The 20,117-nt window shown below is 41.9% G+C and overlaps 1 protein-coding gene across 3 annotated transcripts in view; it reads left to right on the plus strand.

The window, feature by feature from the left end:
* Positions 1-7,368: 7,368 nt before the first annotated feature.
* Positions 7,369-20,117, plus strand: part of ZBBX (zinc finger B-box domain containing) — a 51,636-nt gene continuing 38,887 nt past the window's right edge. The window contains exons 1-4 of one of the 3 annotated variants that reach the window (XM_037908857.2): positions 7,369-7,475; positions 11,542-11,675; positions 12,948-13,064; positions 15,121-15,214. In XM_037908857.2, coding sequence (XP_037764785.1) covers positions 11,608-11,675; positions 12,948-13,064; positions 15,121-15,214 — 279 coding nt within the window. In that variant the 5' untranslated portion in view covers positions 7,369-7,475; positions 11,542-11,607. Of the gene's footprint in view, positions 7,476-7,906; positions 8,686-11,541; positions 11,676-12,947; positions 13,069-15,120; positions 15,215-20,117 lie in introns of those variants that run through there. The other 2 variants (XM_043522824.1, XM_043522825.1) reach the window with 2 other exon arrangements.

The following is a 20,117-nucleotide window of genomic DNA, read 5'->3' on the forward strand; positions in this document are numbered from 1 at the left end:
AAAAGACATTACCTCACCCACCTTGCCTCTCTAATATCCTGGGACCAACATAGCTACAATAACACTACATAATTTTAATTTTACTCTGTTTAGGGGTTGTCCCAAATAAATGGGTTTGCAAGACCCAGACTTTGTTGAACTGTAGTGGTGTGATTAAAAGCGCAATGTGCTCAGAATGTTGGTACATGATGGGTTACAGGAGATTGATTGCACAAATTTTCTGTGTCTCTGCTCAAAGTGTGTTGATTAGTTGTGGGTACTCAGATAAGTAAAGTGGTATTGTTTCTATTCCCTGACTGGATAATTGCACAAGGTTTTCCAGAGCAAATTTAAAGTTAATTTCCCACAAATTGTATAGGAGATTTTGAAATTTCCTTTCTGTGAATAGTTATGCCAGCAGAATTCAATTGCATGAATGTTTTGCAGAAAGTAAACAAAAGAGGCATGAGAATGGCTGAAATAATATTTGCAGATTTATTTATTTACTCTGAGACCTCGTACATAGTATGGAAATGGTGTTGGTCCTGCTTTGAGCAAGGGATTGGACTAGATTGTTATACCAATAAAATAAAAACCAGCAGGATCTTATTAAAGGGGAAAAGGCAAAATGCCACATTTATTGTGAATACAGAAAGAATCATAGTAAGCAGTTAGTTATAGCTATAACATTCCATTCAATTTCATATTTATTCACACATTCATACACACACACACACACACACAGGTTCTGCAAGGTTGTTATCATAGTTACCAGACTTACAGTTGCTCATGCCAAGCCACTGTCAGGGCCTTGTCAGATGCTCACCTGATGCTCCTGGAAGTTGGTTTGCAGAATCAGACCCCAAAGTTCTCACTTTCTAGAGTCCATTTTTATAGGAATTTCTTCCTATATCAGTCTATGGGAATTGCTTCATCATGCTGTTGCTGAATCAATCAGCAGATGGCACATTCGAGACGGCTCCGTTCTGCCATATGTTATCTTGTTCTTTGGTTCTATTTCTCCATTTTTGAAGCTGTTGGATGGCCCTCTAGTCTGCCCTCCGGGGGTCCTCTGGTTATTTCCACTTGACGCCTTCTTCAGCCGATGGACACTGGATTCTTAGGCTGGCACCTCCCTGATCATTCAGTTATTATCCATACCAAGCATTCATCCACATACATCCTCTATCTCTATTTTAATCACAATTGTTAACAAAGCGAGACGAATACAACAAAAGGGCGGGGAGTCTCTGGGTGCTGTTTCTGTTGTTACGGAGTATTGCTTTGAGTCTCTCTCTGTGTGAGTAGTTGTTGTTACAAAGAATTGCTTTGAGAACAGACTCTGTCTTAGAATGTACTAACACAATTAGCAGCTTGCAAGTTTCACACATAGAGGGAGAGAAACAGTACCAAAAACCAAGAGACCTCTTAATTAGTAATACCCTGGAATTTAAACTATGGGGAATCAAACTCATTTGTGATTTTAATACAGGACTTCTTTAATATGATCCAACATGATGACCTCCTGAGATCTCTTCCAACCCTAATATTCTAATTCTATGAAATGTACACTAACCAGGAAAATAACTAAGAGGGCAAAACCATTCCATCACTGATCTTGGTGAAGGATGGTGTGTCACCTAACTGACCTGCACTGAGCAGACCTCCTCACTTCCCTGTGGTTCTCTTAATGCTTCCTGTCTGTACAATGGAGAGTCAAATCCTAAGTAATTTACCCAAAGGTACAAATGGGGTCAATTTCAAAATTTGATTAGAACTTGGGAGTTCCTCACAGGCCAGTGGGATCTGCACCCACTTATTCCACAGCTGAATTTGGCCTTTTATGTAATTTGAAACTAAAATGCTAAGCAAAACTCTGTTACTCCAGAATAGAACCAGAACAAAAGTTGGCATAAACCCTAGCAAACCAATCCTGCTAAGGCCCAATGAGCTGTACGTGATAGATATGGCAAATTCCTGCAATATGCTTGCAAAATCTTATGGTATTAAATGCAAACTTTATGTATCATTATGGGTTGGGATTGTATGTAAGGGGGAGGCATGGGAGTTCAAATGATTATATTGAAATTGTGCCAAATGAGAATGGACTTTTGGGACAATAAGTGTGAAATGGATTTCCTGGGAAAGATCTAGGGAAAGGTTAATACAAAGTCCCTACCCACGGTTATAGAAAAACTCAGCCTTTTGAAGCTTTGTACTGAGAACAGAGTGATTGGCTGCTGAATACCTGTGCCTGGAGGTTGGAGATCAAAGGCCCAAGCTGTAAAAAGAAACAGCTGATCCACACAGTTTGGGTTCTGGTTCTGAATCTGAGACCGTTATGAACTTGTAACCATGGGGAAACAACAGTTGTGGGTTTTGAAGGACTGACATCTACCCGTGCCTGACATTTCTCTGTAATGCTTTCACCTAAAGAATAAATGTGCTTGCTTACAAAGAGCTGTGTGATAACATAAGTATGGATAATTACTGCTGTTCATGGCCTTTGGAGAGAAAGCAAAGTGCAGACGCTGGCCTGTTTTGGCAGTGTGGCTTGCTGGGAATATCATAGTGTAGGTAGGGAACTGTGCAGCCTTAACACCCTGGTCAAGAGGGAGAAGGATGCAGGTCCCTGCCCAAGAGAGGTGACAGCTGAGGCATGAGGAGCAGAGAGTGCCTCCTTGTGAGGGACCATGGAGGAGTAATACAGATGCAGTTGCCCCAATCTATAACACTGTACTCCTGAGTCCTTTCTAACTACAGGTTACAGTTTTAAAAAGACTATTCCAAAATATTTTCAGTATAGATTGAGTATAAAAAAGCACCAGGATAACAAACCTGGTTTTACCTATCACAAACAGATTAGAAACAAAGATACGTAATGGCATTTTAAGAGCCTAGAAAAACAAGGAGAGTTTATAACTTATAGCACAACTCCACCAGATGGATTTTAGCTGAATTTCAGTTTTGTCCTTCTGAACTTTGACTGTATATTTACTTTCAAGTAAAGTAAACCTGGAGGAAATAATGCATTTATCTATTTTATGTAATCTGCATTTTTGAAACTTGCCAAAAATGAAAAACAACATTTGATTGTAAAAGTCAAATTTAAACATATAAAACAAAAATGAGAATTGAGCAGCAGAGGAAAGGCACAAAATATTGTGAATGGAACATAAATGATCTAAACATATTTATGGTGAAATTTGCTGAAGTTCAAAATTCCAGCTCTAAATTCACTGCCCCACGTATTAAAATGTTCCAAATCCTCTACATAAAGGAGTTAGAGGCTCTGGATGATCTTCCAGCTATGGGGCCTGATCCAAAGCCCACTGAAGTCAATGGGAATCTTTACAACTTACGGGGACCGATTCCAACTTTATCCAGAGAGGAGTGTTGTGTGAATTCCTCTCATAGAATACAATTTGAAAGAAAGGTTTCACTGCCTTCCCAGTTTTTGAAATAAAGGTATTCCTGGATATTCTTTCAGTGATATTGAAATGTGAAGTATGTCTTTCACATGCATTAACAATAACAAACAGGTTAGCTATATACTTGTCATTGAAAGTTAATGTCACACAACACCTGAAAACGAGTTAACAATTGCATTTATCTAATTATTGGTAGCAAGACTTTTTTATTTACAACTGTGTTAGACAATTATACCATGCTAGCCAAAATGTATTCCAGACCATATGTGAGGCATAGTTTTCAGAATATATCCATTGTCCAACCATAATGTAAACAGGGCTACAGGAGGCTATTGCTTTTCCCAGCTAATATTTCACTATGTATGTATTTACACTTTTTTTAAAAAAAGATGTTTGTTTTGGGCACAGCATCTCTAAAACAAATGTTTTTTGATACCAGAAATACACATTGCTCATCTTCTTATACAAGTAATAGAGCACTAATTTCTTAGGTGTAGTCAGTGTGTTTCTATCACACTTGGAAACATTTTTTCAGTGTAAAATAAGTTAAAAGTAATGATCTATTGTGCTTTTCCACCCACACTTATTGTGAAACACAAAACAATCCAATATGAGTTTGAGAGAAGAGTATACTTAATAGTTTTATCTTCACACATTATGCAGAATAGGGTCCCTTCTTAAGATTAAGTAATCACATGAGTTTCCACAGACTCTCATCACAAAATTGCCTGTTGGTACAAAATCTTTAAAATTGTACTGTAACCAAGTTGATGAAGGAAAAAATACTGCCAGACATATTAAGAAGTCAAGAAAAACTGTGTAACTTGTTTTGTGCCTCCCAGCTTGAATGCATAAGGGACAAATGCAAATTTTCCAAATGAAGTACAGCTCACAGTGCATAAATCTCAAACAGACAGTAGTCTGCACTTATTAACACTTGGCTTGGATCATAAATGAAGCACTTTTTCCTGAAATGCCAGCTTTTCTGTAAAGACTGGCTTTTCCCTAAAGGAACATCAGTTATAAATCATGGTCTGGTAGCAAAATTGGCAGAGCTAGGCTTGAAGCAAATAAACTGGGAAATACGACTGATTTAAAAATGAGTGTGTTGCCATGCATTTTAGCCATCATTTGAGGAAATGGTTTGGAGGTCATTATTCATTGGCAGGCATATAAATTCCATTCCTGGAATTTTTAAAAGCTTATGAAGGCACATGTGGCTTGCTGCACAATCCAAATGGGGCTCACCGCATCAGGGAATTTCCAGAAAAGCTTGCTTATCATGATCAAGTTCCCTGAGCTCTGTGAGGGCTGAACACTCCAAAAGCATGGTGCTGTGAGCAGTTAAGGGGCTGACAGCTCATTTGAGACTTTGAAAAGCACTTAGATGCTTCTATGTCCTCAGCCAGGTAGGTTTGGAGTTAAGCGTTGCAAGGGGCATGCAGGTGCAGATTAAGCCACTCAGCCATCAGCTATTTATTGGCTTCTCAAGACACAGTGCACCCAGAGATGCTTCTCCTAAATAGGTTTTTTAAAAAAAAAAAAAGACCTAAGGAGCATGGGTGAAAGAGAGACACAAACCTTTGCAAAGAGAGACACAAGCCTTTGCAATGAGTCCCGGTGTTAGGAGTGGGTTCAAGGGGGGGTGAGAGAACAGATAGTGTAGAAAACATGGATGGGGAGGAAAGGTGGTTGGAAGGAGGGTATTTCCAGTATTTTCCAATACAGATTGGGGGCTACATCAACTACTGGATTCATCATGCTGCCATGGATGCAACCAGGCTCCTTATGGAAGTGAGGGAAAGTGGGAGGTGGGCTAAGCTAACCTTGGCTCAGATAAAAGAAACACAATTATTGAACACAGGATTTGTCAGCCAAGGAGGACCTTCCTTGGCCTAACTGAAGCACACAAATGATGCAAGCATATCCCAGAAGCCATCGTGAACTAGAGTACAGAATGCCTCTCAGTTCCCATCTGGGTCATCAACACTCTAAACATAATTGTTAATAGGGCCATCAAAGACACAACTGGGAACTGCCAATCTGCTTCCTGACCCAGGCTAGAGAATTTCTTAATCACCCTGGTGAGCAGCATAGCTCAATACATACCCTTTTCCAGGGCCTAAATCCATTCCCTTGACTGTAGGAATTCACCCAGGTAAGTCCATCAACTGCTGAAGAATTTAAACTTTCATTTTAAAATAAAATAGCACTTGAAAATATTCCCAGTGTGAACCAAGCAGAACACAGCACCGCATCAGTTACAAAGCCTGGAGAAAGATAAATCCAGTACTGCCTTCACCATTGGTAGGTTTGCAGTGGGGGGTCAACTGCCACTGCTGGTTGGAGTAGAATGCCATGGGGCAAATAGCTCTGCAGCTGTGGAAGTGGAGGGGGATCCCTTCATAAAACCAATCTGCTGTGACATTGGGTGGGGTGGGCCCCCTGCTGTGCAGTGGCTCCAATCATTCTCTCTCTCAGGGATTTGGCTGGCTGGTTTTTGCTCAGATGCTCAGGCTTTGCTCACCATATGTGGGATTGGGAAGGAATTTTTCCCCAGGTCACATTAGCAGCGACCTTGTGGGTTTATTCATTTATTTTGCCTTCATCTCCAGTGTGTGGATGTGGGTCACTTGCCAGGATTATCTGAGTATATTTCACTTAATCATTTCCCTGCCATTGTGGAAGCCTTGAGCACTGATGTACCTTATCCCTCCAATTATCTGCTTGTGGCACATAAAAGTCTAGTCTTTTGTGGGCTGTAATACTTTGGTCTCACCTTGGGTGCTGGGTTCAGCGTGCAAGTGCTAGGTGGTGGTGTTGGTGGCCTGTGACAGATGAAGTCAGATGAAATGATTTGGAGGTCCCTTCAACTCTATGTAGTGCAGAAGGGTACAAACATCCCACTGATTGGTGGCACAGGCACCCACACATACGCAGAACCCTGTGCTTGGTGTAGTAACATCTGGGTGAGGGGAGCCAACCATACAAGCGGCAGCAGATAGGTTCTGGTTGCAAGATGCCTCACAGCTTCTTAGCCTCCTGCTCTAGTTCTGGAAGGAGGACACCTAAGCCTCCCACAGAGAGCTCTATGTATGGGGCAGGTACAAACTGAATTCTTGGATGGGGGGAAGACGGTGCAGCATTAAGATGATGTGGTGGGAGTAAGACTAACTGATTTGGGGGCAACAGCGATAGCTTTACCAAATCTCATGATTTCATTGTAAGTCTCACAACGCTTTTTCTTAAACTCCCAGCTGCTAGAATCAAAGTACTACATGAGAATCTCAGCTTTCCGGGGGGAGGGGCTGGGGAAGGGGGAGGGAAGAAGGTTGTGTTTGGGCAGGTGTGGAATGTAAGTTTTAAGGCCTCATGTTTGGAGAGAAATGCTTGGGAACATGAAGCTAGTGCACCCTAAATTCAGTAATCAGCAGGCCCGTACAAAAAACCCAAAATGTATTATTTTTTAGAAATCTGAGATTTAAAAGTCATATCATGGTATTTGGTAGCCTGCATCCCGGTTTTTGAACACCTGGAGCTGACAATACAGGGTCGGGGAATCCCTTGATGTGATTTGTGTGGGGGTAGCCGCACTGATGGATGTATTGGCCGCATGCATGATAAGCACTGCATTAACTGGGGGCTGCGTGTTCAGCTGGGGGCAATAGCGTGTTACCCAGCTGGTGTGGGCCTAAGCAGGCCAGGGTGGGGCTCAGAGTATTTGGTCCCTGGGCTACTAGGGGCTGCTCAGTGCTTATTTGCAAGCCCTGCCTGAGAACTAAAAACTCCTCTAGGTAAAGTCACTAGCAAGCCATGGCCTGGACCAATGGTCACCAGGGGAGCATCCCTTGCTCAGCAGGGTCACGAAGCGAGCACTCCCCCTCCCTTCACCATGGTGTAACATGGATTCGCCTCTACCTCCCCCCCTCCTGCCGCCCAGAATGGACTTTCCCCTAACTCCGCACTACCCTCCCGGCAGTCTCAGTGGTACATTCCGCGTCGCAGTTGTCCTGGGAACCGCGTAGGCCGGTCGCTATGCGCACGGCGCTGGAGCCGCGCCAGCAGGTGTGGGTGAGGGGAGCCTGGGCGAGCCGCCCCTTCAGCTCGCGGACAGGGAGGCAGCGGCGGCCGGAGCCCGGGCCGTGGGGGAGCAGGTGCCTGGCTCCCGCGTGCGCGGGCGGGGCATGGAGGTGGCCAGTCAGCGGACCCCAGCAGACTTCTGGGGGCGGGGGGAGCACTGGAGCAGACCGGGGGAGGGGCAACAGGGGTGAGTGGTGGGAGCCTTGGCACAGGCCCCGGGAGGGGAGCGGAGATGGGGTAGGCAGTGGACTCCAGCCGGTCCCTGTGTGGGAGCACGGGAGCAGGTTGTGGGGGAGGGGGAAATGGATGGTTGGTTTCCAGCAGCCCCCTGGGTGAGGGGTGTGTGAGTGAGTGAGTGCGCGCGCGGGGGAGGGGGCGGGGAGGAATTGGTGCAAGGTCCGGGGGAATGGAGATGGGTGGGCATTAGAGTCCCTAGGGATTGGGGAGGTGTACCCTAGAGACAGTCCTACACATGTATATGGAAACACACCCGTTATGGAGGTACAGCTGCATGCTGTTTATAGTATTTTTTAGGGTGACCAGACAGCAAGTGTGAAAAATCAGGGGGTAGAGGGTAATAGGACCTATAGAAGAAAAAGACCCCCAAATCGGGACTGTCCCTATAAAATCGGGACATCTGATCACCCTGGTATTTTTCCTTTTGCTGTGTAAATCACCTACAGTGCTGTGTGCATTATGGACAGAGAAACATGAGACTTTTAATAAGTCTAACTCATGATTCAGGTTATGTTGTATCTCTGTACAAGTTCATTGAAATTCTCCCTCCTGTCTCTCCAGAGCTAATCCGAGGAGCAACCAAACCTGTGAACCTTACTTAGCTGGGAGAAGAGTTAGTTTTAATGAAATTGCTAAAGGCAAGAGTTTAATTTGCTTGAGGTTTTGAATGCCTAAGAAATAGGCAGAGGAAGTTCAAGGGCCCTCTCTTGGGAAGTCTTCAGTGCAAGTGCAGGTGCCTGAAAGTGTCTTAATGTTAGAAATACAGTAGAACCTCAGACATAAGAAAAACCAGAGTTACAAACTAACCAGTCAACCACACATCTCATTTGGAGCTGGAAGTATGTAGTCAGACAGCAGAGATGGCGGGGGGAGAAGAAGCAAATACTATACAGTACAGTATTGTGTTAAATGTAAACTACTAAGAAAAAGGGAAAGTCTGAAAAAAAGATTTGACAAAGTAAGGAAACTGTTTTTGTGCTCATTTAATTTAAATTAAAATGGTTAAAAGCAGCATTTTTCTTTTGTATAGTAAAGTTTCAAAGCTGTATTAAGTCAATATTCATGTGTAAACTTTTGAAAGAAACGTTGACAAATTTTGAAGGAAGCCACTCCATCTTTCCTTGGCAAGAGGGAAGATTGGTGTCAACTATGTCCTTTAAAGTTAGGGGAAAGTGAAAGGGAGATAAAATAGGGAAGATCCTGGAAGACCCATGGAAGAAAGAAAAAGTGGAAATGGAAACAAAATGGGGTGAGGAGGCAGCAGGGCAAAGAGGCTTTAGGAACATGCAGTAATCAGAGAAAGAGACTAGGTAGCAAGATGTAAATGCCCAAAAGTGAGTGGGGGAGGTAGGGTGAGAATGAAATATAGGAAGGAGATATTTTTCTGAGTTTCTTTTTGCTAGGATTCCAATTAGCAGTAAAAGGATATTTGGAAATAAAATTTTCCTTTAAAGTTAAAAAAAGACTGCTGTGAAAGAGAGAGAGCAAGCATGACTGGTGGATCCAGGCTGACAAAAGGAGAGGGGATTTCATTGGGCATTTTACTAAAATGAAGACTACAAGATTAAACTTCAGTGCAAGAAGGAAACTAGTACACAGCTGTACAAACTCCTGCTCCTACATGCTTCTTTGTAGCAGCATGCACTAAAGATTTATAATTTTCAACTGTAAAATTCCACATCTCTCTCCCTCCTGAATGATTTTTTTCCAGGCTGCAAAGTTCCTTGCCTACACTGTAATATTCCCAGCAAGCCAGACTGCCTGAGCGGGCCCAGGTCTGCGCTTTGCTTGCTGTCCAGAGGCTATAAACAGTGTAATTGGCAACAGTTATAAGTTACCATACAACTTTTGCTAAACAGGGCTGCCCGGGGGTGGGGGGGGGGGCAAGTGGGGGCAATTTCCTCCAGGCCCCGCAGGGCCCTCCATGAGAGTTTTCAGGGCCCCGCACGAGAGTTTTCGGTGGCACTTCGGCGGCGGGGGTCCTTCAGTGCTGCTGAACACACCCGGAGTGAAGGACCCGCCGCCGCTTCATCCGCTCTGGGTCTTCGGCAGCAATTCGGCTGTGGGGGGTCCTTCCGCTCCATGTCTTTGGCGAAGTGACCCAGAGTGGAAGGACCCCTGCTGCCGAAGATCTTAGGCACCCTGAATCCTCTGGGCGGCCCTGCTAAACAAGCACATTTATTCTTAAGGTGAAAGCATTACAGAGAAAAGATTAAACAAAAAAAATAAAAGAACCTTTGTGCAAGCTAAAAAGCTTACCAGAAGTCATCCCAACTCCAACCTCTGGTAGTGTCAGCCTTCGAGATCCACAGCTAGGTTTTCTCAGTGGTTACAAATTCAAAGCTGTCTCAGATTCAGAACTAGAATATCCATGAATAGGTTAGTTTTTTCTTTATACATCTTAGACCTTTGATTTTGAGACTACAGGAACAGGTAATCAGCAGATAATAGTTCAATAGGTTTTTTTCAGGAATATTGTGGACAACTGCCATATCTGTCACAACGGTGTTACAGGCATTAAATCTAAACAATGCCTTAGAAATATAGTTTTAAAAAATACTACTTGAGGCCACTAAACTGGCCTCAGTTCTTTGTCTTATGGGTTTTTAATTTTTCATAAATCTTCAGAGTCTAAATCAAAAGTAGAATAGCTGTGCCAGCTTGTTTAACTGCCTCACTGCTGCTAGAACACACGTCCTCTGAAAGCAGATTCTTTTTTTTATTATTGAACATCCATTGAGATGAATGGAGCATCAAGTCTTGCCAAGGGCATCCAGTCACATTAGATAAATGCACTTCGTGCATGTTTCTGACACTTCTTTCAGCATTAAAATGGTCACCATTTTCAGTCCTTCTGTACTAGGACTTTTAACCAAGTTTTTAACCAGTTAGCAACATGATTGGCTCTAAAGATGGCTTGTGTTTAGTGTGCATTAAGAAACTGTGACTGCTAATCATGAGTCATCCTTGCCAGCATCCTAGGCTGGCTTATGGCTGTATTCCTGTGATCAGGCTGTAACAATGTCATTATGCTATGTAGTTGGAACTCTCTAAACCATGTCTGCACAACATGATCTTCAGCCATTCCAGAAATCTTGGTAGCAGGCCATGCCAGAGTGCATTGTCTCTCAGGCTGCTTGTACTTCTGATTGTGAGACGTTTCCCAAAATGCAATGAAATAAACATGATTAGTGTCATGACACATATAGACATGCCCATGCTATGGTTTTGTCTTTACAAAGTTGAAACTGGATCACATGAGCGTGTCATTACTCAGATTAAAAGAATAAAAATAAAAAATTGAAAGTATAGTCAAGATCTTTGATTCTGGAGAGTACAGCAGAAACCCGGAAAAACCATATAGTTACCATTTTGTATGGATTTGTGCTTGATATATGAGAGCTTTCAGCTTCTCTAATACTTTACTGTGATTTTATTCTGACTTTGCCTCCTGTTAGTGCTCATTTTAGCACTGGTATTTGGACCTTATTTTGTCCATCTGTTCTATAGGTAGTCTTCAAGAAAGCCATGTTTTATTAAATACTGAACCAAGTTCAACCTTGGTTAATCCATGCAACCTCATTGTATTCACTGGGTTTGCATGGGTGTAACTGAGAATGGAATGTGGCCCAGAGTTTCATATAAATGCTCTAAAAGTTATTTTAGTTTAATTTATGTTTTCTTTAGCATTTTATTGCCATATTATATAATGCATTTCTGCTTTCCAACTCTTTTTCCTGTACATTAAAAATTTGTAAAAACTATTACAATGCTCCAACATATTAATTTCAATCCAGTTGTTCAATCTGAACAGGTTACTAACCACAAAGAATTTCACAAATCATTCTGATTTTTTTGAGAAGAGTTTGCACTGGGAATCATGAACATCAATGACTTTGTAATACTGCCAGGTTCAAAGACTGGAACTTCCGTAAAATTAAAAGTGAAGTAAGTGCATTTCTTCTGACTATGATAGAAATGTTGACTTTACATTTTTAATAACTTTATATGCAACATTAAGTATGAGATTATGTTTGCACAAAAGTAAGAATCATAGATATGTCTCTCTACTACTGTTTTTCCAGGCTCTTATTCTTATCTGCCTCCTCCTCTTTAGGTTTTTTTTAACCTCCTTACTGAATTTATTCATGGGAATTATTGCTATGCAGATTATCTAATATATACTGTCTTTATTAAGGCCTTGTGTACCCTATATAGGGTTTTCCAGCATAGTTAACCAGCAAAATCTTCCAAGTATGGATGCAGTTATACCACATAGGGTCTTATATCAGCATAGCTATGTCGGTTAAAAAAAAAAAAATCACACCCCTAACCCACATAACATTACCATTATAACTTTTCAAAGTAGGCAAGTCCTAAATCTATCCTATCCTTACTTTCTTGATGGTGACCATTCATTTTCCCCTGCCCCACTGATATCTTCCAAAGTTCATTCTGTTCAAAATATAGTGGCTTATCCCCCGACTGAACATGGAACATGTTCCAAGCCTCAGAAATCTCCAGGGTCCATTTTTCTGTCCACTTCAGAATGCAGCGCAAAATCTACTCCCTGGTCTTCAAAATTCTTTGTGCATTAAGGGACTTGTCTATGCTTAAAACTTTTACCAGAATAGCTATGTTGGTTAGGGATATGTTTTGTTTTGCTTGTTTTACTGACATGGCTATACCAGTATAAGTGCTGGTATGGACACAGTTTAATTACTATACTGTGTCCATACTAGGAAGGCTTTGATGGTTAGTTAGTTTTTAGCCCTGAAAATAGCCCTAGGTTGGAGGAAGGGTATGCCTATCCCCCTTTCTTTTCTCCTCCTACATGCCTGAATCCACTCAGGTCACGCAGGGGCTGAGGAGAGTGGTGTGGAGTAGATCTTCATCTCTCCTGGTCACTCATCCACAAGTTCAGGGGAGCGAGGAAGCTTACTAGTTCCAGCAAACTCCTCTTTTGTGGTTAAGCATTCCTGGGCATGCACAGCTGTTTTAACCCTGAAAATAGCCCTGTCTGACAAATGGTGTAGTTGTCGGAGCTGGAGTTTTAGGCTTGCTATGGGGGATACGGGTTACATACTTCAATATTAAAAGTTGTTAAAACTGCTTAAAATGTATTCAGATATCTGTTTTCATTCTCCTTCATGTTCTGATCAACGTCTTTATAATTTTCCTGCTAATACACATTTGAATGTTTCAATTTAATTTCTCTAGAAATGTACGAGAGCTGAAGTTGGAGAAAGTACAGTTAGAACTAGAAAACAAGGAGATGGAGAAGAAACTACAGCAACTACAATCTAATATGAGCAGAGAAAAAGAAGAGAGGAGGGAGTAGGTGAAATTTCTTCGGAATTTTTAACTGTAAAATCAAGGAATCCCAATGAGATGCGTGTTCTTTTGAAAAATCACTTGTGGATAACCCATCTAAAGACTAGCATTTTTGGGGGTGTTCTGCACTATTCCCTCTGAGCTGTTTCCTTTCCCTGCTTTTTTTCTTTGTTTACCCTATTCAGTCTTTTATCTCCTCTTTTCTTTTCCCTCTCCACAGTCTCGCGCTGTCCTGTGATAAACATGTTTTTTGCTTGATGGGTATTTTTTTTTTCCAGTTTCTCCTGTGAGATTGGTTGATTTACCTCTGATGTCACAATCATTTCTATTTCTCCTCCCCAGTGGAATATGATATTAGAACTGCCAGCCAGTTTCCTTCCCCCCCCCCGACATTCTTTTTTTTTTTTCCCAGTGAAATTGTAAAGTTGGAGTTAAATCAGCCAATCAGTACCCTGTATCTCCTAGTGTATTTCACTTTGTCACTGTTTCAGTGAGTTAAATGCATGTACATAACATCACAAAAGGACTAGAACATTGTAATAATTTTATATATGATGGAAAGAACCCATTTAGGAAGGGACCATTGTCTGGTGAAACAAGCCGAGCCGTAGACAAATCTTGGCTCTGCTAGTGACTCACTGTGTGACATTACCAAATAACTGTAACCTCTGTGTCTGCTTCCCTATCTGTAAAATATGGATAATACTTATTTTCATGTGTCACAGAGGTGTTATAAGGATAAATTCATTAATGTTTGTACAGTACTTTAAAAGGTATATAATGCTATTTGAGCACTAAGTGCCATTAATTGCATTGGATCATAGTAATTCATTTCTAAATTCCTTTTTCTCAGAGCAATTAAAGCTGGGTTCTAGTTGCCTTTATGCGTTGACAAAATCTCAATAAATAGCTAAAACCTTTAAAATACGTTTATTCTTTAGCTTCCAGTTTAGTTTTCAGTGATTTTATGCCATCTCTTCTTTGCTAAAAAAAAAAATGTAGTGGTTTTGAAGGTGCAAGACTAATGTTGAGACTGAGACCACCAGCTTGGCTGCTCCTCAAAACTAATCAGTTCAAGATAGGCTATCATAGAGGTGCTGCTACTGTTCTTAATTTTTTAATTTATGTAGCACTGATCGTGTACTAAACGCTTTTCAGGCAAAAACAAAGACACAGGATCTTATTTACATTTATTCCTACTTAAAGAGAGAGCAGGTAGAGGACAGAAGGGATGGGGAGAAAGCAAGAGAAGTAGACGACTGAGAATTGACATTAGGCACACACGTTAGTTCCACAACTTTTAAAATTCTAATCTCTCTTGCACTTTGTCTTACTCCATCTCTCTCTCTCTCTGAGCTGAGGGCTAGGATTTATGGATCTTGTGGAAGAAGCATGTTTTGAGAGGAGAGAGTATAGAATCATAGTAGACTAGATCCAGGAGGAAACTTCCAGGCTTAGGAGCTGCATGAAAGAAGGCAAGGAGATGGATAGTAAAGAAGCACTGAGTTGTGTGTCTTGGTTGAGGTGAAAGAGAGCTAAAAGACAAGGCAAATAGTACTAAATTGTGCAGGACCTTGAAGGTAACAACAAGCATAAATCTGCTGTGGAAATTGGCGTGGGAGACAATGAAGGGATTTTAAAAGCTGATGGATATTGTCAAAGCAACTGTCTGGGTAGATAGTTTTCACAGTGGAATGATATCTACTTCTGGGGGCATGTCATTAAAGCAAACTACTTGTAAACATCCAGGAAACTAATGTAATGTGCAGGTTTATATGTGACAGTAAAAAAAAAAATACTTAGTTTGGTAAATTATCCAACAAGAGTTACTTTGTCAGTCTTTCAGGTTTGCAATCTTGACATGAAAGCAATCAAAATTAAAGGGGAGTTATGTTTCAGGAATCAGTGCTTCTACAGAGATGATTGTTTCCTCATTTTTCTGGTATCCTGTTTGTTGCTATTAACTACAAATCTGCATATTGGGAAAATGATTCATCCACCCCAATTTACAGGAGAAATATGCTTAGTAATTAAGTTTAGGGTACTGTTTTTTTCCTAGACGATCAAGTGGCTATCGTTGGCAATCTGGACAGGCAGGACCACTGGGCATTCAACCTCAAGTGTGGTCACAAAATAAAGAAAATGTTGTTAAGGTACAAAAATTTCATTGGATTTTCAGATAGTCTCATAAGATACAAGATTTAGAAGAGGTTTTTGTGGGTTATAGTCAGTCATTCACTATTTTGGTGTAATGCAACTGAATTAATAAGACAGTTTTAAATATTGTATTAAGATGAGAAATGGAATATTTTATAAGTAACATTTCCAAGGTATTTGTTTTTCTGCACAGAGCACATACGATCCTACTGAGCTAGAGGAAGATTCAGTTCTGGAGTAAAGTATTTGAAATAATTGTTTGGTGTTATGTTGTATTACATAAATTAGGTTAGCTAAGGGGTAAAGTTGTGCTACGTGTACAAGAACAGATTCAGTGCTCACTGCAGTCATTTGGGAATCTTCCCATTAATTTCAGTGGGCATTAGATAAGACCCAAGTACAGATCTGTTTGAATGATCAAACTGTAGTATGCTGTATTAGCTAAATTTGTCATATTTACTGTCCAAAGTATTTTGTGTGTGTGTGTGTGTAGAAAACTTTTACCAGGAAACATTTTCAGACTTCTCTTCTATAAAAAAAATTTGTAATCCTCAATTTTCTTTAGGGAGATACTAACATTTAGCTTAAGGGGAAATTCAAGATAAACATAGAATCATAGAATCATAGAATATCAGGGTTGGAAGGGACCCCAGAAGGTCATCTAGTCCAACCCCCTGCTCAAAGCAGGACCAAGTCCCAGTTAAATCATCCCAGCCAGGGCTTTGTCAAGCCTGACCTTAAAAACCTCTAAGGAAGGAGATTCTACCACCTCCCTAGGTAACGCATTCCAGTGTTTCACCACCCTCTTAGTGAAAAAGTTTTTCCTAATATCCAATCTAAACCTCCCCCATTGCAACTTGAGACCATTACTCCTCGTTCTGTCATCTGCTACCATTGAGAACAGTCTAGAGCCATCCTCTTTGGAACCCCCTTTCAGGTAGTTGAAAGCAGCTATCAAATCCCCCCTCATTCTTCTCTTCTGCAGACTAAACAATCCCAGCTCCCTCAGCCTCTCCTCATAAGTCATGTGCTCTAGACCCCTAATCATTTTTGTTGCCCTTCGCTGGACTCTTTCCAATTTATCCACATCCTTCTTGTAGTGTGGGGCCCAAAACTGGACACAGTACTCCAGATGAGGCCTCACCAGTGTCGAATAGAGGGGAACGATCACGTCCCTCGATCTGCTCGCTATGCCCCTACTTATACATCCCAAAATGCCATTGGCCTTCTTGGCAACAAGGGCACACTGCTGACTCATATCCAGCTTCTCGTCCACTGTCACTCCTAGGTCCTTTTCCGCAGAACTGCTGCCTAGCCATTCGGTCCCTAGTCTGTAGCGGTGCATTGGATTCTTCCATCCTAAGTGCAGGACCCTGCACTTATCCTTATTGAACCTCATCAGATTTCTTTTGGCCCAATCCTCCAATTTGTCTAGGTCCTTCTGTATCCTATCCCTCCCCTCCAGCGTATCTACCACTCCTCCCAGTTTAGTATCATCCGCAAATTTGCTCAGAGTGCAATCCACACCATCCTCCAGATCATTTATGAAGATATTGAACAAAACGGGCCCCAGGACCGACCCCTGGGGCACTCCACTTGACACCGGCTGCCAACTAGACATGGAGCCATTGATCACTACCCGTTGTGCCCGACAATCTAGCCAGCTTTCTACCCACCTTATAGTGCATTCATCCAGCCCATACGTCCTTAACTTGCTGACAAGAATGCTGTGGGAGACCGTGTCAAAAGCTTTGCTAAAGTCAAGAAACAATACATCCACTGCTTTCCCTTCATCCACAGAACCAGTAATCTCATCATAAAAGGCGATTAGATTAGTCAGGCATGACCTTCCCTTGGTGAATCCATGCTGACTGTTCCTGATCACTTTCCTCTCCTCTAAGTGCTTCAGGATTGATTCTTTGAGGACCTGCTCCATGATTTTTCCAGGGACTGAGGTGAGGCTGACTGGCCTGTAGTTCCCAGGATCCTCCTTCTTCCCTTTTTTAAAGATGGGCACTACATTAGCCTTTTTCCAGTCATCCGGGACTTCCCCCGTTCGCCACGAGTTTTCAAAGATAATGGCCAAGGGCTCTGCAATCACAGCCGCCAATTCCTTCAGCACTCTCGGATGCAATTCGTCCGGCCCCATGGACTTGTGCACGTCCAGCTTTTCTAAATAGTCCCTAACCACCTCTATCTCTACAGAGGGCTGGCCATCTCTTCTCCATTTTGTGATGCCCAGCACAGCAATCTGGGAGCTGACCTTGTTAGTGAAAACAGAGGCAAAAAAAGCATTGAGTACATTAGCTTTTTCCACATCCTCTGTCACTAGGTTGCCTCCCTCATTCAGTAAGGGGCCCACACTTTCCTTGGCTTTCTTCTTGTTGCCAACATACCTGAAGAAACCCTTCTTGTTACTCTTGACATCTCTTGCTAGTTGCAGCTCCAGGTGCGATTTGGCCCTCCTGATATCTTTCCTACATGCCCGAGCAATATTTTTATACTCTTCCCTGGTCATATGTCCAACCTTCCACTCCTTGTAAGCTTCTTTTTTATATTTAAGATCCGCTAGGATTTCACCATTAAGCCAAGCTGGTCGCCTGCCATATTTACTATTCTTTCGACTCATCGGGATGGTTTGTCCCTGTAACCTCAACAGGGATTCCTTGAAATACAGCCAGCTCTCCTGGACTCCCTTCCCCTTCATGTTAGTCCCCCAGGGGATCCTGGCCATCTGTTCCCTGAGGGAGTCAAAGTCTGCTTTCCTGAAGTCCAGGGTCCGTATCCTGCTGCTTACCTTTCTTCCCTGCGTCAGGATCCTGAACTCAACCAACTCATGGTCACTGCCTCCCAGATTCCCATCCACTTTTGCTTCCCCCACTAATTCTACCTGGTTTGTGAGCAGCAGGTCAAGAAAAGCGCCCCCCCTAGTTGGCTCCCCTAGCACTTGCACCAGGAAATTGTCCCCTACGCTTTCCAAAAACTTCCTGGATTGTCTATGCACCGCTGTATTGCTCTCCCAGCAGATATCAGGAAAATTAAAGTCACCCATGAGAATCAGGGCATGCGATCTAGTAGCTTCCGTGAGTTGCCTGAAGAAAGCCTCATCCACCTCATCCCCCTGGTCCGGTGGTCTATAGCAGACTCCCACCACTACATCACTCTTGTTGCACACACTTCTAAACTTAATCCAGAGACACTCAGGTTTTTCCACAGTTTCGTACCGGAGCTCTAGCAGTCATACTGCTCCCTTACATACAGTGCTACTCCCCCACCTTTTCTGCCCTGCCTGTCCTTCCTGAACAGTTTATAACCATCCATGACTGTACTCCAGTCATGTGAGTTATCCCACCAAGTCTCTGTTATTCCAATCACGTCATAGTTCCTTGACATCACCAGGACAGGTATATTCTGCAAAGTGAAATGTACATACAAAACAACGACATTAAAAGAATGTTATGGTTGCAAAGTCAAGCACTCAAAATTTAAGGAACACTGGAATTAAGGTTGCCTGTGAAATCTTAATTTAGTCTTCTTGTTCTCTTGTGCACTTGCATTATGATAGTCTTTTTAATTAAATTAATCGCCTATCCTTTTTACCACAGGATCCATGCATCATTCAGTGTCTTGTTCTCCCCTACCCCCAGGCTGCTTTTTGGAATCTACTCCCTCTGCTACTTGCCCCCAGCCTGGCTCTTGTTATGTCTACATTCAAATCAGTTTGCTTTCTCCTCCATGCTGCCTGGGTGCCAGCAAAGCGGGCATTATTGAGAGCACAGAAGAGATATTGTCCTTGTTCTCAGTTCTGATGTGCAGTGCTACAGCAATTGCAGGCAAAATCCTGCTCAGTCCCTGCATCCCTGGGTTGGAGCATGCCAAGTGCAGACAGAATCTTTACGAATTTCAGCTGAAAGCTCTGGCAAGTCTCTATAAAACATGTGCACAATCAGATTTTTCCAAGGTTTATAACTTAGGCATTTTTTTCTCAAGAGCAGTAAAAGACATATCCCTGGTACTAAAAACAATACCCATGCCAAATATCAAGACCATTCTCCAAAGTATGCAGTGTGCTAGAGCTTCTCAACAAAATGGTTGAGAATTTTTTTTTTTAATACAGGCAAAATAATGTATTTTTCCCTAATCTCCTTCACAGAAATGGTTGAACTATTTTTGGTGAAACCTTACAAAAATATTCAGCCTGCTTGGGAAATTTCAGTCCAAACAGTTTGTTTGGCAAACTTATAAGCAGTTGAAAACATATTCTTATAATGGGAAGTATTGGGGAACCTTAATTGTAGCCAGTGCTACTAGCGCCACCTACAACATACATTCCTGAGTGTCACAGCTCTTGGAAAATAGATTCATGTTTTTGTTAGCTAAGGATTTTGGCCTTGTGGTATTAATTGACACATGCTTGCACTGCATGTGATTCAAGAGCTACCTACTGAGTCAAACAATTTATGTTTATGATCTCTGTTAAAAATACTGGTTCTGATGGCAAAATCAGTTTTCTTTGCTCACAGTCTCAACTAGTATGAAGAATCCTAAAAGGATACCCAAGTCTAAACGGTCTAAATTCAGCTTAGAAGTAAAGATATGCTTCCTAATTCCTTCAGCTCAAATTGATTTATCGAGAGATGCATACAAATTGGGCTGAATAATGCATAAAGAGGGAGTTTCTCACTATGTTTCTTCAGGAAGCCAAGCTATATACCTCATCCTGAACTGCAAGCTTTACTTAATAGATCTCATTAGAAACTTTATATAATAAAATTCATATAAGTCCAGAAAGAGACATTTACAACCTTAGACCAAGTAGTGGCATTTGTTATTTGAAGGCGTTGAAGGAGCAGCTGTTTGTTATGAAGGTGTTTTTAGTTAACATACTCAATTTCAATA

This window comes from Chelonia mydas, chromosome 9 (genome assembly GCF_015237465.2).
Source record: "Chelonia mydas isolate rCheMyd1 chromosome 9, rCheMyd1.pri.v2, whole genome shotgun sequence".
Lineage (NCBI taxonomy): Eukaryota > Metazoa > Chordata > Testudines > Cheloniidae > Chelonia > Chelonia mydas.